Source organism: Lottia gigantea, assembly GCF_000327385.1.
Source record: "Lottia gigantea unplaced genomic scaffold LOTGIsca_5, whole genome shotgun sequence".
Lineage (NCBI taxonomy): Eukaryota > Metazoa > Mollusca > Gastropoda > Lottiidae > Lottia > Lottia gigantea.
In genome coordinates this window covers 5218191-5233589 of record NW_008709715.1, presented here as the reverse complement: position 1 = coordinate 5233589, position 15399 = coordinate 5218191, and the positions used below count along the sequence as shown (strand labels likewise).

Sequence of the window (15399 nt, the reverse complement as noted above, 5' to 3'; positions counted from 1 at the left end):
TTTCGAAACGAATCAAATCTTTTTACTGCTATATATTCGTTCATCTTTCTCTGGGTCATTAGAATTATGTAAAAATGTAAAAAACTTGTATCAAATTAGTTCCATGCTTTATATTGGTTATATGTCCTGAGAATCAGAGGGTATCATCGTGTTCGGTTTTTCAGTAATTAATGAAGTTTGTACGGATTCATCGACCTTGACCTCAATGTAAACATCCACCCATCACTATCCCGTGCTAAGAATTTTTAAGTGACAAATTAAATTGTAATGTAATAGATAATCGGAGGAAGAGAAAATGGATGCTGATGGGTTGCCTATCGTTGGACCAGGGGTCGATTATACAAAGGTAACAGAGGTCTTGGCGTTAACAAGTTCCCTGAACATGGATTCAATTCATCAATTTGAATGTGATCACTAGACACTATCAGACTCAGTGTCAGTGACTCAGTAACACTGATGCCAGTGACAGTCTGTTAGACCCAATGTGACACTGATAGGCCTCTTGATACAGTTCCCCAATACATCCTTGTCAGTGAATGTAACACCCCTTTCTCAGATCTAAATGGATAAGTCTGACTCTATTAACGATTTTTTTTTTTAGGTTGAAGCAATCCAACAAAAGAGGAGTATAGCTTTTATAAATCATTTTATAACACATACAGCAAGATTTTTAAATAGATTTTCATGTGTATGTGATGAAAAACTAGAAAATTTAGCAGGTAAAATCCAGCGGCTGGAAGTATCTCTAACTATATTAGAAGCTAAGGTAAGAAGATTACTGGAATCAGGATACCTAGGTCCTAAAGCAACTTGTATCAACATTATAAGACCATTAATGATAAACCTTTACCCAATATTGGGAGACAACTGGTACCACTTAGGATAATACTCTGACCAATATTAAAAGACAACTCAGACGGATTACTATGTATTAATTTATCACTTAGTGGTGAATTTATCAATGGAATTAGTTTTAGGATAAGATGATATGAATTAAACAGATTAAACACAGAGGATAAAAAAAACCCCACTAATTACATAATGGAAGTGTTAGAAATATTATAATCTAGTAATTCAGCTGAACAATTAATGAATAAGGCCATTTGTCTTTTGATATTGGTCCTATTATAAATATATACTATGTTAGAACCTTATCATTTTATTGCCTTTTATTTTCAGCTTTCATCTATTCCTGGTTTAGAAAATGTTACAGTGGAACCAAGTAGTACTTCCACGGCAGCAGCAACACCAGCACCAGCTAAACCTGTCAGCAATGGTCCAGTATCAACATCAGAACCTAGTGCTACATCTCAACCTGTAAGATATTTATATTCCATGCAAAACCAAATTTTGACTTTATATCACTCATAAGTAAAACATGCATTCATAAGAATTATCTCACAGATGTGACTGGCACATTATTGAATTTGTGGTTAAAATTTAAAACTGAAATAAATCTTTCAAAGATATTTTAATGCTGCCAATAAGAAATTTTGCCAAAAAAAAAAAACTGATTTCATATCTATAATTTTGGTAGTAGTAGTGATTGATAAAGAATTGTTACATTTGTTGTTTATTTTTTTGTAGCCTGTGGCAAATGGGCCCACTGCAGTAGCCATTGAAACACCTCAAGAGCCTGTTGATACAACACCAAAGATGACCAATTCTCAAGACCCAAGATACTCTAAATTCTTTAAAATGTTACAAGTTGTAAGTGTTTTGATTTAACATAAAAATCAAATATTGTTGTTAGCTATGTGGCAGCTCTAATTTGCATGCATACAAACCCTGTTTAATAGAAGTAACAGGGCTTGTCAAATAATGATAATATAGGTAACAGATTATACTCTCTCTTATATGCTTAAACTAATGGATTTAATGTGATGGCGTCTCAGCCCTATCATGCTTCAGATATATGGTTGTAAAAGTGAGTGTGCATCATCTGAATGAGATTCAGATAAATATGATTTTATATACATATACATATATATATATATACTTAATATCATCAATATGAATATTTCAGGGTGTTCCTGTACCAGCAGTTAAAATGAAAATGTCTGCTGAAGGTTTCAATCCAGATATTATAGAGTAAGTAGGCCTTAGATTGTTCAGCCAATGTTTGAAAACACTTGTGGTAACTTAGTAAATTTTGGACGAATGAACAGGCTTATATATATGTGATGAGGTGGGGAGGGTCCATTATTTATCTTTGATTATTAGGACTCAAAATACAATTGTTATCACACTGGGGGTATCCTCAGGTTGGATGTGAGAGATAATTATATTAGAATGTACAATATAAGGTTGTGTTATAATATAACCAAATGTATAACTTATATTTTATAGTAAGCCAGATGATCCTGTAGCTGACAGTGGTGGAGGGAAAGTGTCAGCTAATAATCAAGCTAGTGATAGTGATTTTAGTGATAATGATAATGATGACTCAGATAGTGATAGTGTCAGCAGTTTTAGTGATTAATGAGGTGAACCATTGATGAGCACTATCAAGTTTTAGAATGAAATGAGAGGTAAAAGAGGTATTAGTAAAATGGTGCATTAAACAAACGTTTTCTTGCGATAACTTTCAAATTTAATATGAGAAATTAAATAAAAAATTATGAATGTGGCAAATTAATCATTATAAGAAGATTCATTTTGTTGGTATTGTTATGAGACTGATTATATGATTGTTAATTAGTTCATTGGTTCATTCCATGGGACTTAAATTCACTTTGCCTATATTATATAACTTTATTATGCTTTAATCCAAGTGCACAATCCAAGTGGAATGATCCTACACAAATAAACTCATGAGGGCATTTTATGTCAAAATTTTAATATTGTGTAGGAAAATTTTGTCAATTATCATTTAATGGAATGCCATTTCATGCTTTTCGTTTAAACACTAACCATCAAATTATATTGAATTTATCAGAATAGTTTTATAAAGCAAATGATGATGCAAATTGTGTAGGCATAAAATTATATTGCTCAGGAGTAGACCCCAATTGAGAAAAAGTCTTGATAATCATGTTCTGTTGCAAATGTGGTATTTGCTAGAAAAAAGATCACTGCTTGTAGCAAGATATTTTTTATGGTAAGAATGGGGCCAGATGATTGCAATTTGTATTTGCTCAGTCATTTCAAGCAGTGTAATATTTTTGTATGAATGAATGTATGTCTGAATATATTCAAGTCCTCAGACAGTAAGGTTATATCTTGTATTAGTGTTCCTATTATTGTTAACTTCAATCTTTGACTATAGTCAGAGTCCAGAAGTTGTTCCCCTTAAGTTAATACATACACTTCAGAAAGTTACATGATTATTTGGACTGATTATTGATGCTATATTTTAACCTGTATTATGTAATTTTGTAAATAACTTTGAAAAGGAATACCATCACAAGATTGAACCTAACTAACTGTATGTATAATAATATTATTGTTATTTTATAGATTTGTTATCAAGAGAAATACATTTCTTATTGTTAATGTGTTTGTTGTTTTTTTCTTTTATGCTTCTAGAAGTCTTCAATCAATTATTCAAATATGAGGAAGGACTTAAACCAAATTCTGCTGACTAATTTCACTGTATGAAACACACTCACTGATAGTGTACCAGTTCTCAGGCAACATTATCGATACATCATGTTGTATATAATGAAAAGAGAGGGCAGAATTTGAAAATGATGTTAAGAACAACATTGGAGTTGTATTTTTCTTTGTCAATCCTGAAAGCTCACATACACTGATACAAAGTAATATGTTTCTTGATCAAGTTATTCTATAAACATACAAATCTTACACTATTGCAGACTGTATTAGAGACAACAGAATACACTCTAAATATAGAGTAATATTAATTAATTAATAAAGATTAATATAGTTGTATTGAGTATTTATTTTAATGATAAACTAGTTTATAAAATTAGAAAACTATTGTTTTTCTACAGTAGTATATAAATACAATATATTGGTGTAAGATAAAAGCTAAAAGAACACGATATTTCATCATCAAACTATTAAAACACTATAAATAACATACAAACTAACAAATAAATTCCAAGAAAATGATCTTAAAATAAATGCAAGAAATTGGAAAAAAATCGATGCTGAATATTCTTATAAACACAAAAAGTGGATGGATTTCGGTGTATTATTCTTCGAAAAATCACCAGGCAGCATTGTCGCAAGCTATTTAAGGTTTCTAAAACACAAATCAGCAATTCTGATCTAATATCAAAATCTTTAAAAAATGTTCAAGCTGAAAAGATTTCTGCAAACATGTTGACATTAAATTTTGAACAGCCCAAATTATTACAAAATAACTTTCTTTGTTGATGTGAAAAATGGCACAATAAAACATATAATTATATTACATAAATATAACCAAAATAACAAGTAAAGAGTATGAAACTATAACTTAAAACTAAATTCAATCCTAGGCAAGACAGACAAATATATTACACCAGATTATTATGCTAAATGGCAATTTTACACTGATTACAGCACCATCGGTTTCATTGTTTTAAACAAATAAATTTTAAAGATACCAATATTCTCATTCTCATATCTCATATTCTGAGATTGTAAAAGAAAAGTGTTATGAATTTTCTCTATCAAGCTATACTTTATTTCCTTGAAGCACAAGGCTATAATTTCAATGATAGAGAAATACAGCATATTCAAAAAAGTTAAATGAATCATCATTTGTTCATAAAATTGCATAGGGTGTCTTGAAAAATATGACAACAAACTATTAATGTACATAGAATGAGTCTCTGCTTATTTCAAAGTTTGTTAAAATATCCCCGAGGAGTATCAGAAGAAAAAAAAAATTCAATATCAAAATAGTTTTCATATCAAATATTTCGATAAGCACCAAAATCATCCATAGTTTTTTCTATTTTAACTTAATCACAACCAATTTTTTGTATAACAGTATCTTATCACTGAAATTTCCTGCAGAGCAAACAGGTGCTTACTTGTGAAAGTTGGTACAGTAACAGGAATTAATAAATATATCAGTTAGATCAAGATAAAATAAAGAAAGAGGTGAGAGTCAATAATAAAGTTGAGATAACAACAGTTAGAGATTCAGCTCCACCATGTAAAGCCTCAGCACTGGGGGCTAATGCATACATTTTATTTCCATTCAATACAGACCTGTAAGTAAAATTTTACAAATTATTTGAGTGGACAGATCACCCTTTATGAATTATTGTCATACAAGATTTGCAAAAAACTTGTTGTGTAACTTTATCATGGGTAACAAAACCAATATATAAAATAAAAAATTCAAAAGAGGTTTTCTTGCATTCCTTTCTGTATTAGTGACTCTTATAACTTCTATCTGAGGTTCTTGTCATTGTAGATAAACTTTATCCGATAATTTATAAGTATAAACTCACCTGAGTAAAAGAACCAGTTCATATAAACCATGATGTGGTTCACCATTACGGAAGTTATAAGCTACCTGATCACCAATAGCTCTAGCTACATCATTGGTTACTATCTGACTAGCTGTCTGACCAGCCATAAATTGAAGCTGAAATTAAAATAGATTAAAATTTATTGTGTTTTAAGTCATGCTAACAAAGCAATGGTAGCTATAAAAGACCTACTTAGATGCATTTTTTCATAAGAAGTGAGCTTAAAATGTTGCAAACCTGAACTACAAAAATAATGTATTATCCATAAAAGGACTTGTTTCATTTGGTTACTACTGACTTCAAACTAATAATGGAATATAATAAATTTGAGTGCCACTATGGCATAAATTCCTGGCACAGAAGGAAGGACCATCAACTGGAACTCTGATATTATTTGAAAAATCCCCACAGCTAGTAGTAACTTATTATTCAGTTTCAAGTTAACTTACAGCTCCATCTTGTTGAGAGTACAACACTACAATTCCTTCTTCACATCTTCCAAAATGCCACTGAGATGTTTCTAAATAATGTGCAAAGGCTCGAGCTTGATCTAAAGGTCGCATTGTTCTGTAAGGACAATAAAGGTATTGTTAATATATTGAATGAAAAAGGAAACACTATTAAAATATTAAAAATTCACACACTGAACAGTATAGTGAAAAGCAAGAGGTGTATATATATGATATCAGAGTGCATTTTTGACTATTTTCTGATCAGTCATTAAAAAATTAAATAGTGAAACTATCATTTCTGATATTCAGCTTGTTATTCAGATAATGGTGTACAGAGTAGGGATGTGCTCTCTTTACTTCATTTTTAAGAAATTTCAAAATATGATATCTATATGTATAAGAATGAAACAAATCCATTTTAATCTGTCTACTTATTAGAACCCTTCAGATCCCTAGGCTTTTGCTATGGCTCTACCTAACTGCTTCCATTTTGGAGTCTCAACCCCCACAGTTGTCCCCTTATTAGGTCAGTATACCCCCAGTTCCAGCTGATTGGAGGTATAGTGGATGATACATAGTAAACCTAAACTAACCTGGTAGGAAGTTTCAACTTCTTTACTATGGCAATACCAACAGAATAGCCTTGTTTCTTCTGTTCACATGCCCACACACTACAGGGACAATGAGTATCATTTTGAACTAATCCCAATAATAACCAATTTAATGCATCAACTGTAAAATATCAAATGATAGAGGGGTAGAGAATTGACTCTAAAAATCACTGAATTTTCATAGTGTTGAAAATAATGTCTTTCATTAAGGGGTAAAAAAAACCATGGCTCCCATTTGCTCAGTCAACAAACACCTAAATTTAAGTTCATTGGTGATGCTTTGAAAAACAGATATTTCTCCATCATGATATTAATATATCTGTTAGTGTTACTGGTGCTCTTTCTTTAATATAAGTTAAATAATATGAATATAATAGATATTACAACAGAAATAAATAGTCTTCAGAGGTACTATAGCTGTATGAAATTACTTAAAACTATATGTTTTTTTTCAAAATAAGAAATACTGTTTAGGGATAATTTTTGATTATCCATCAAAAATTGTGACTTACTCTCTTCTTCAGATAGAATTCGATTTGGATCACAAACATAGCCTCGTTCATTCCTTAATCCACAAGCTTGAGAATTTCTCTGTGGGTTGGGAAATTGTTCAGGGGTCCATTCTGATGGCATCTGGTCTGGATCTAATTGGCCAAACACAGACAGAATATTCCATAAGGTCACAGCAAAAATAATCTTCATCATCATTTTGACAATATCCTGCAAGAAGACACGAGAAAATTGTTTGGAATTTCTACTTGGTTATAAAACAAAGTTTTTTAGATTGAATATGCACAACTCCTGGTTCATTTTATATCAATACTGCTACTCACTTTACTACTCTAAAAGCTTCCACATAGAATATATATTGGAACCATGTTTTTCTATCCAAAATGATACAAATTTTAAAAAAAAATATATATCAAGAAGTCAGTCATAACTACCGGTATGTATTAATCTGATATTGGTAAGAAATATATATTTTTCTACCTATAATGTAATGTACACCCAGTGTGAGAGTGGGATAAATCTCAGCATTATTGAGGTTGCACTTTAATATGACTTTCCTTCCTATTATTCATACCTATCCTACTCATACCTATATCTTTTTTCATGATGTACGAATGTAGCCTATCCCATTGTAATTTTGTACTCATTATTTGGCATGTTAAAGTTTTGTATGTTATATTAAACTCAATGTTTCTTGTTACATTCTCTTTGATGTATTTGATAATGTAATGAAATAAATCAATTCCCAATGAGTTATTCTGATCATTAATAAGTGTAACAGTGACAATTTAAGTCCAATTCTTAACTACCTACATACCTATAAACAGTACCACAAGATAAGTCTTGTAGTATACAACAAAGTAGCACACAGTTCTACACCGTAACACTATACTGAGCTATAAATAGGTTTCCTGGTATAAAATACATTCAAATTTACCTTGAAAAGATCCTTATAGAGTCTACAAACTAATTCACCTAGCCAAGAAAACCTTTTAATGCCAATAAGAAAAGGAAATTAGTTAAATACCTTGTTCAACCCACAACCGAAAGTGACATTCCTAACATGGAAAGGCTAATTTTAGAGTCAATGTCTTGAATATCCAGACAGTCAAACGGGATGAAATAAATTGACTTTATACTGCCGAACAATGTCGAGCACTGCCGATTGGATATTTGAGTAAATCGTCAAATCTACGATAAAGATAAAAACATTAGAATATTACGGGAATTTCTACAGCCAATAAAGGTACAAATGAATAAAAACGTATCTCTATGTGACAAACTCTAGTCAAGCGTAGACCTGATGATATCCTAGATCATTTTTTGTATACATGTCTGGACAATTCTGTCTACAATGCTCAAAGAAGTCCCGTAATGCTTTTCATAGAATAAGCCTAGCTCTATACGAGGAGATTGAGCGATGCCATTTTGGAAGAAAAAGAAGAAAGATATTCCAAATACTTTAGGCGAGACAACAGCTTATTTACCAACATTTGGACCTGAAGTAAACGCAAATGACACGATAATAAGTGTAAGCCTATAATCATTGAGTTGCTCTTATTAGATGTGATGAGCACCTGCGCAACGGTATCTTGGTATCATGGAAGAGCACACTAAAAATTGAATCTTAAACGTCCCCGTTGTTCCTATGTGCAATCATAGAACATAATGATAATATGTATGGTTCAATCATCTACGACAAAGCAATGTGAGCGTTGGGTTGGTTTAATGGTTTTACAAGTTTTGGACTCTGTGTTTCCTTTAAATATTACATGCCCATGACCTTGAAATTCAAGTCAATGCCCTATTCACATGAGTTTTACTGATAATTGTTTTTTACAGAAGTGTTTGTTGGAAGTCTTTGGTGAAGAGAATTTCAACCAGCAACAACTAAAGAAACTTTACAACTGTGTAGAAACTATTGATGTTTCTGCTGGAGACATGATTTTAAACTTTGGTAGGTGCAGTCTAGTGATAGTGAACATTCTTACGATCAAGTGTTTGTCATTATAAAACCGGCGATCATCTAGAAAGGGGAATATGTTTCCGATCTTACATCTTACATTTTAGAAGGCTTATATAGAATTACAGGTTTTGACTTGAAGTAGGAAGCAGTGGCGATCGAAGCAAAGTTTACGTCCGAGGGGAGGGCGAAATACCTGAGGTTGCCCGAATTTCTAACCTAGTTATGAGATTTTTGCCCGGGGCTTCGAGGTTTATCCAACCTAAGTAGGAATACCCTATCTGAGATAGAATTACATTTCAGGCGAAAGTGGAAAAGGTATCTTTATAATATTACATGGTCAAGTAGAAATCCTAGATAAAGTTGATGATGAATTAATAATAATCAATGAGAAATGTCAAGGTGATTATTTTGGTGAAGTCAGCACTCTTTTTGACATTATAATTACAGCTTCGGTTAGATCCGCTTCTCGGTAGGTCTGTTTTCTACAATCAGAAACTTCTCAAACTCAAACAAAGAGAAGGATTTCATTGGTTCACAAACAGTTTCTAATAGAATTTTCTTTATGAAATTGGTTGTCACAAAGGGTTTTCAATGGATTCAAAATACAAGGTGAAAGTAGTAATAGTGATGTCTTACTTTATGTTCCAGATTAGTGAAAATATTCTACAATTAGTGCACTGGAAAGTTTCGTTAACAGTAAATTCAGTAAAAGGAACATTTTTCCCCTCTATGTATTTATTTTAGAAACTATATTATTATCATTAATGAGAAGGTAAAATCTTAACATTTGTAACAATAACACTATGGACACCTAATGCTATAAAATCTAAAACAGTATTATATTTCTTACCTTGTGTTATGGTTGATTTGGTAATTTTTTTTATTACAGATGTAAGTTAATATTTCTAAGTAAAAATGTATGTGGACAACTATTTCAAAAAACTGCCAAGACGTTGGTTGACTGGTTTGTACAGAAAAGATATCTACCTACTAGAATACCTGGACTGGAAGATGGCCGAGTCATACGGAGACATGTCTTTCAAGTTTTATCAAAGGTAAAAACGTGTTTATTAACAAAACATAATAACCTTACACATAAAAACATAAATATTATAGCCTAGTGGTTTCGTTTATTACTCTGATGTATATTTAAGCACATTATTCTCACCCTTACAGTACACCTAATGATGTTGTTAACTCGGTACTCCTCTCAGCGAGACCACTAAGCTATAAAGGTGCTAATTATAGACGATGCTGGGTGTCCGTTGTGCGTAAAGTGTGAGATTACCGATGCAGTAGAAAATAGTAGAAGCAAATCGTAACTACATCGTATCTGGTGTTAGGGTGTATTGAGACGAGTCTCAATGAAAGCACTGGCATAGGTCTGAGAACACCTTGACGTATTCGCTTGTTTTATTCCTACCCTTTCAATAATAACGCACCGGACACCGTACCCAATGATAGACATGGATATTTAATGTGTCCGAAATCATATTTGGATTTGTAACGAATCATTGATTAAACAATTTTAACGGGAAAATTGAAAATTTCAGATTATATATCTTATTATTTCAGTTGCCTTTGCTGTGGTTTTGGGATGAAGAATCGGTTAAAAAGATTATATTATCAAAGAAATCTGATCTCATTACAGTATATCCACCTTCATCTATCATTATATTACATGGTGATCCTGTTAATCATTTACTGGTAGTATTAACTGGAAGGTACTGGTCATCGTGTCCAAATCACAACCCTCCATTCGTCATACTCATTCAGAGTATCATTCATTACGGTGACATGTCAACTCGGAGACACCGGAAAATATTTGTCGAGAAGTTGTATTTCTCTCCAGGTATACCGAGTCGAACGAGCACCCTCATACATACGGAGCGTGACAATGTCAAAACCCATATTCGGAAAAGCTGACATGAAAATTGTGGGTAGTCGTCGGGATGAAGCTCGGGGTTCTTTATGGTTGTGGTTAGCTTTATTGCTAAACAGACAATGTTCGTCATCGACAGTGAGGAATCAAAAAATAGAAGGGCGTTTCGGCTGTACTGGGCTTGCCAATTTTTTTCTAATTTACCTGTCTTGTTTGTCAGGTCAATCTAGATTATATATCATGTTTTGAACAACTATGACTTGTGACGCAGAATAAAGTTGGTGCAATGGTATATGTATACCGCGTTGCTGTATTGTATTAACTATCGCTGTTTTCCAAACAAATAAAACAACATTGACATCGTATTTTTCAATTTTTCAATTTTTTCAGTGTAATATTGAAACCTAAAGATACAGGTCAAAGTTTTTGTATACAATCAACCCCTTTTGTTGTAGGTGAAACAGGTATGACAATGAACTTAAAATTTTAGAATTTGTTGTTTTATTCCAGTAAAGCTATGAATACATCGAATAATAATGATATCGGTGCAAGTAAAGGATCAAATTCGTCGATTGACAATATTTTTGCGTTTGTGTTACATTGTACACAAACTAAACGTTAAAATTTTATTTAAAAAAAAATATTGCTGAAATTGAGCTTTGGCAGTTGGTAAAAAAGTTTGGAAGTCAACAGTCATGACTTCTGAAGTTACGTACTGATTATTTTTAGTTTATTTTTTTAAATATTAAAGATTATTTTAGAAGAACTAACAGTAGTATATCAGTCCATGCTAAAACCTATTGTCAGATATTGGTGATAAACCGGACGACACTCGAAGATTCCTTATATTGGGTAAGCACTTTCACTAAAATTTAAAACCAATCATGTCGTTGCTTCGTAATTATTTTAATTTATAGTGCCAAAACCCTGATAAAATGATAATTTCTATAATAGAAATGGAATTTTTGATACTAGAAGCCATTGAGTAATAGTTTGTCGAAAAGGAGTCTTCTACAGACGCTCTTTTGAAAACAATAACTACACGGCTCACGTGTAATGCATTTGCTTACAATGTTTCGTTCCTTTCTTTTCTCTGCACCAACGTGGAATTTTCAAATTTTGAAAGTTGTCGGCTACTTCAGTTGATAACTGTGATAACATCTATCAGAGGCAGGAATAGAGGCAGATGTTTCGGACTAATTGAAACAAAGTGTTCTTTCAGATAGGAAATCATAATATACATTTAGAGTGGAACAATCATGAGCAGAGCTTCCAAAAGTTTGGCCAAGATAGGAGAACGAAGTTTCTTCTTCGTTCATTATCCTGTTACAAACATTTTGAGGTAAGTTTCGACCGATGATTTTTTGAAGATAAATGGAAATTGTAACCATAATAAATGCATAGTGTTATTAAAATGTTATAAAGAACAGGAATAGGAAGAAAGAAAGAATTCGATAATGAATGATGTTTAATGTATTATCCTCTGTAGGTCCTTCATTCAAAGGTTTCGAACTCAACAGCGTTTAAATCTGTCAGTCCAATATTTACCTATAGAATCACCTTGAAATCTCAGTTTATTGTTTTATCAGCCAGACAGCAAGTTGAAATTAGTTCAGGTCAGTATTCTGTATATTCGTTATGGATGATTATATGATTATATTGGGGGGATTTTTCTGTAGACAATTAATACCACAGTAAATTTAATTGATTTCCTTACGCTCAAACATTATTACTGAAACTGTCGAGGATTGCCGGATGTCCCTTTAAAATGTTCTTTTTTTTATCATTTCAGAGTTTGGTCTAATTCAAGTTATACATGGTGAAATGGTAATGATATATGATAAGAGAGGGGGGCGAAAATTGATTCTAAAGGAAGGGGAACTAGTGTGTAAGTCTATTCTTTATATTTTAATATATCTGTGACAGTTGTTTGGGGATGGGGCGACCTAGCTACCCAGAAACGCAACAAGAGACTATCTCTGATCCCTCCGAAGAAACACAACTGGTCTAACAGCCAAGCATGTTATGGCAGTTTTTTGTTTTTAAAATGATATTTTGATGGATACATTGATATATTTCAGGGTGTAAAGATATAAAAAATATGAAGAATCCAGACCATGGTGAGGTTCTGATTATCCAGTATAATAAACAGTGTTTACAGTCTGCTGTTCAATATTGTACAGAGACAGACAGCCGGATCAGTTGGATTAAAGATATTATAGATAAATATTCTCAGCATAAACTTGATGATGTTTAAACTGTTATAGGCAGAACTTGTATTTATTTAAATTATAATTTTAAAGATTCTTAAATTATGCTATTTACTTCTATGTATCAGATCACTCAGAATTTAGTTTAAAATGCATAATTAAAAACGGAGTATACTAATTGTTAATTGATCAGTATAAACTTGTTTTGGTGTTGTGTTTCATAATATAACGGCTCGATATTTTTGAAACATATTTCTCTACAATTTGTCTTTTAAAGCTGCAACTACATGCATTGGATTTACCAGGTGTCATGACTAATGAAGAGAATCTTTATATAAGACGATACATCCATTAAACTAAGAAATTATTGAAAACTGCTTCTTAGCATGTTTCGAAATTACTCAGCCTAAAGAATTTAATAGTTTTTATAGATTTATTGGATTATACATAGTTATGACATCAGGTAAGTGCACTGATGAACAAAGAACAAAGTTTAAAAATTTCAATTTGTTGGTCATCATAAGAGGTAGTTTTCCTTTAACATATTCTGGTTTAATCCAGACCCAAAACACGATGATACCAGAGTTTTTAGAATGCATCCATTAGCTCTCATGTATATATATTCCACAAAGATATTAGTTTATCTTTAGATCCACAGATTAATATATTATTAGATATAAATGTTGCACATTGTACACTTTCTTTGTGATATTTCAGTACTGCTAGAGGTTTCCATGACTTCATACTAAATAGGCGTATAGTACTATCCCATCCTGTAGTAACTACCAACTTATTATCATTTCTTATAATAATATTACTAAATCCATCATTAGTCACCTCTAACTCTTTATCTTGGATTAATTTCATCTCCTTAGTGATTCTAAATGTTTTTAATGTATTGTTTACAGAGCCACAAAGCCCCTTTAGTAATTGGCTAGAGAAATCTAAACACATAATAGAGTCCAGGAACATATCTAATCTATCTAGAACCTTTTCTGCTAAAATATCCCAAAGTATAATACTACCATTTTCATACCCAATTAATAACAATGGTTTAGCCTCAACACTTGAATAAGAGTTACTTTCAATATCAGAACAATTATCCTCATTTGATGAAGCCTTATGGATCTCAGATTCACTGTTGTCACCTTTGTTTTTCCATGAAATGTACTTCACACACATACACATACCATACTTCTGATCTGTTGGTTTCAATGTTGCCATAAGTTGAGAGTTTTTGATATTTACTATATCTATGACAGACTGTTGCTCATTGGGTAAAACTAAATATCTTATCTTATTAAACTCAAATAACGCTGAACAGCAGAAAGTTTGACTGGAACATTTGAAAGAAGCTAGAAAAGAGAAATATAACATCATTATAGAACAGTGCTTCTCCACTTCAACAACTCTGCCACTTGAGAAAAAATTCTCAGACATTCACCCCCAGTACTATTAAACTACCATAAAATATCAAATTACCATAAAAATAAAAACTGAAACAAGCTACTTTGTGTATCAAAATCCCCCAATTTCCCTGCTATCCAAATTTCAGCCCAGAGCATTTCAAATACACCTCTGGGGTGCACCAGGAATATGGAAGCACTGTTACAGAGATCTGGCCTGAAATTGTTTATAAGCAAGTGATTTTCAAACAAAATACACAAAAATAATAAAGTCATGAGCTCATGTATTGTGACAAATAAAGAAATTTACAAAGATATACTAAGATCAGATAGATTAGAGCCCATCTCTGTTGTGACTGACAAATACAGAAACCCTTTTAGAAATTGTATTGTAGAAACTTACTTTTAACAGAGAACCGTTCATTTTCATAAGTCCATAGCTTTATCAAACCATCTCTTCCTTGAGACAACAATTCTTTCTCATTCAATGACTGTAACCATAGCACCGTGGACTTGACATGTGCTTCAATGGTACAAGTAACTCTCCTGGACTTTAAATTCCACACTGTAATCTGTCCACTTTGATTACCACAGTATAGGATATCAAGACTGTGAGCTGGGGCATGGAGACAAGATACAGGGCTGATGGATCCTCTCAATATAAATATTGGATCTGGAGGTGGTTTTGCCATAATAGTATTTTATATACTGAGACCTGAAAGTAAGTATAAATAGTGAGAACAATAAGCATTATAATATGCCTAGTGCCGTACTAGTGGCCTACCTCATCCTAAGGCTGAAGAGAAATGAGTCAATTAATCCTACCACATTATCACATGTCTGTCAAATAACATAGGTCCAAAATGTTCAAATTCATTGACAGTTTCAATGCTTATTAGACTCTTTATTTTGAGAAAAAAGTATATC

At 32.2% G+C, this 15399-nt stretch overlaps 4 protein-coding genes across 4 annotated transcripts; 2 read left to right on the top strand and 2 right to left on the bottom strand.

Moving 5' to 3' along the window:
- The first annotated feature begins 222 nt into the window (after window positions 1–222).
- On the top strand, window positions 223–3620 carry LOTGIDRAFT_183391 (hypothetical protein). The gene is made up of 7 exons (XM_009062122.1): window positions 223–346; window positions 602–766; window positions 1180–1317; window positions 1588–1710; window positions 2027–2091; window positions 2350–3309; window positions 3331–3620. The coding sequence occupies exons 1-6, from the start codon at window positions 296–298 to the stop codon at window positions 2480–2482; spliced, it is 675 nt and encodes a 224-aa protein (XP_009060370.1). The 5' UTR covers window positions 223–295; the 3' UTR covers window positions 2483–3309; window positions 3331–3620.
- Window positions 3621–3887: 267 nt separating this feature from the next.
- Window positions 3888–8071, bottom strand: LOTGIDRAFT_229193 (hypothetical protein). Its single transcript, XM_009062121.1, has 6 exons — window positions 8036–8071; window positions 7011–7218; window positions 6481–6619; window positions 5885–6002; window positions 5415–5551; window positions 3888–5169 (listed from the first exon to the last, which is right to left on the bottom strand). Exons 2-6 carry the CDS (start codon window positions 7204–7206, stop codon window positions 5037–5039), a joined length of 723 nt encoding a protein of 240 aa, XP_009060369.1. The 5' UTR covers window positions 7207–7218; window positions 8036–8071; the 3' UTR covers window positions 3888–5036.
- Window positions 8072–8428: 357 nt separating this feature from the next.
- LOTGIDRAFT_229192 (hypothetical protein) lies at window positions 8429–13244 on the top strand (the record flags this gene model as incomplete). The annotated part of the gene is made up of 10 exons (XM_009062120.1): window positions 8429–8539; window positions 8851–8965; window positions 9275–9443; window positions 9864–10029; window positions 10550–10698; window positions 11247–11320; window positions 11608–11708; window positions 12346–12472; window positions 12649–12744; window positions 12938–13244. The coding sequence occupies 10 exons, from the start codon at window positions 8429–8431 to the stop codon at window positions 13111–13113; spliced, it is 1284 nt and encodes a 427-aa protein (XP_009060368.1). The 3' UTR covers window positions 13114–13244.
- Window positions 13245–13675: 431 nt separating this feature from the next.
- LOTGIDRAFT_105898 (hypothetical protein) lies at window positions 13676–15164 on the bottom strand (the record flags this gene model as incomplete). Its single annotated transcript, XM_009062119.1, has 3 exons — window positions 13676–14147; window positions 14238–14421; window positions 14876–15164. The coding sequence occupies 3 exons, from the start codon at window positions 15162–15164 to the stop codon at window positions 13676–13678; spliced, it is 945 nt and encodes a 314-aa protein (XP_009060367.1).
- Window positions 15165–15399: the final 235 nt, after the last annotated feature.

Coding starts and splice junctions, on each gene's coding strand:
- LOTGIDRAFT_229193 (XM_009062121.1), bottom strand. CDS start 7,206: ATGATGATGAAGATTATTTTTGCTGTGACCTTATGGAATATTCTGTCT. Junction 5,552..5,884: donor ACTCTCAACAAGATGGAGCT/GTAAGTTAACTT, acceptor TTTTAATTTCAG/CTTCAATTTATGGCTGGTCA. Junction 5,170..5,414: donor GAACTGGTTCTTTTACTCAG/GTGAGTTTATAC, acceptor TTTTACTTACAG/GTCTGTATTGAATGGAAATA.
- LOTGIDRAFT_183391 (XM_009062122.1), top strand. CDS start 296: ATGGATGCTGATGGGTTGCCTATCGTTGGACCAGGGGTCGATTATACA. Junction 1,318..1,587: donor CTAGTGCTACATCTCAACCT/GTAAGATATTTA, acceptor ATTTTTTTGTAG/CCTGTGGCAAATGGGCCCAC. Junction 2,092..2,349: donor TTCAATCCAGATATTATAGA/GTAAGTAGGCCT, acceptor TATATTTTATAG/TAAGCCAGATGATCCTGTAG.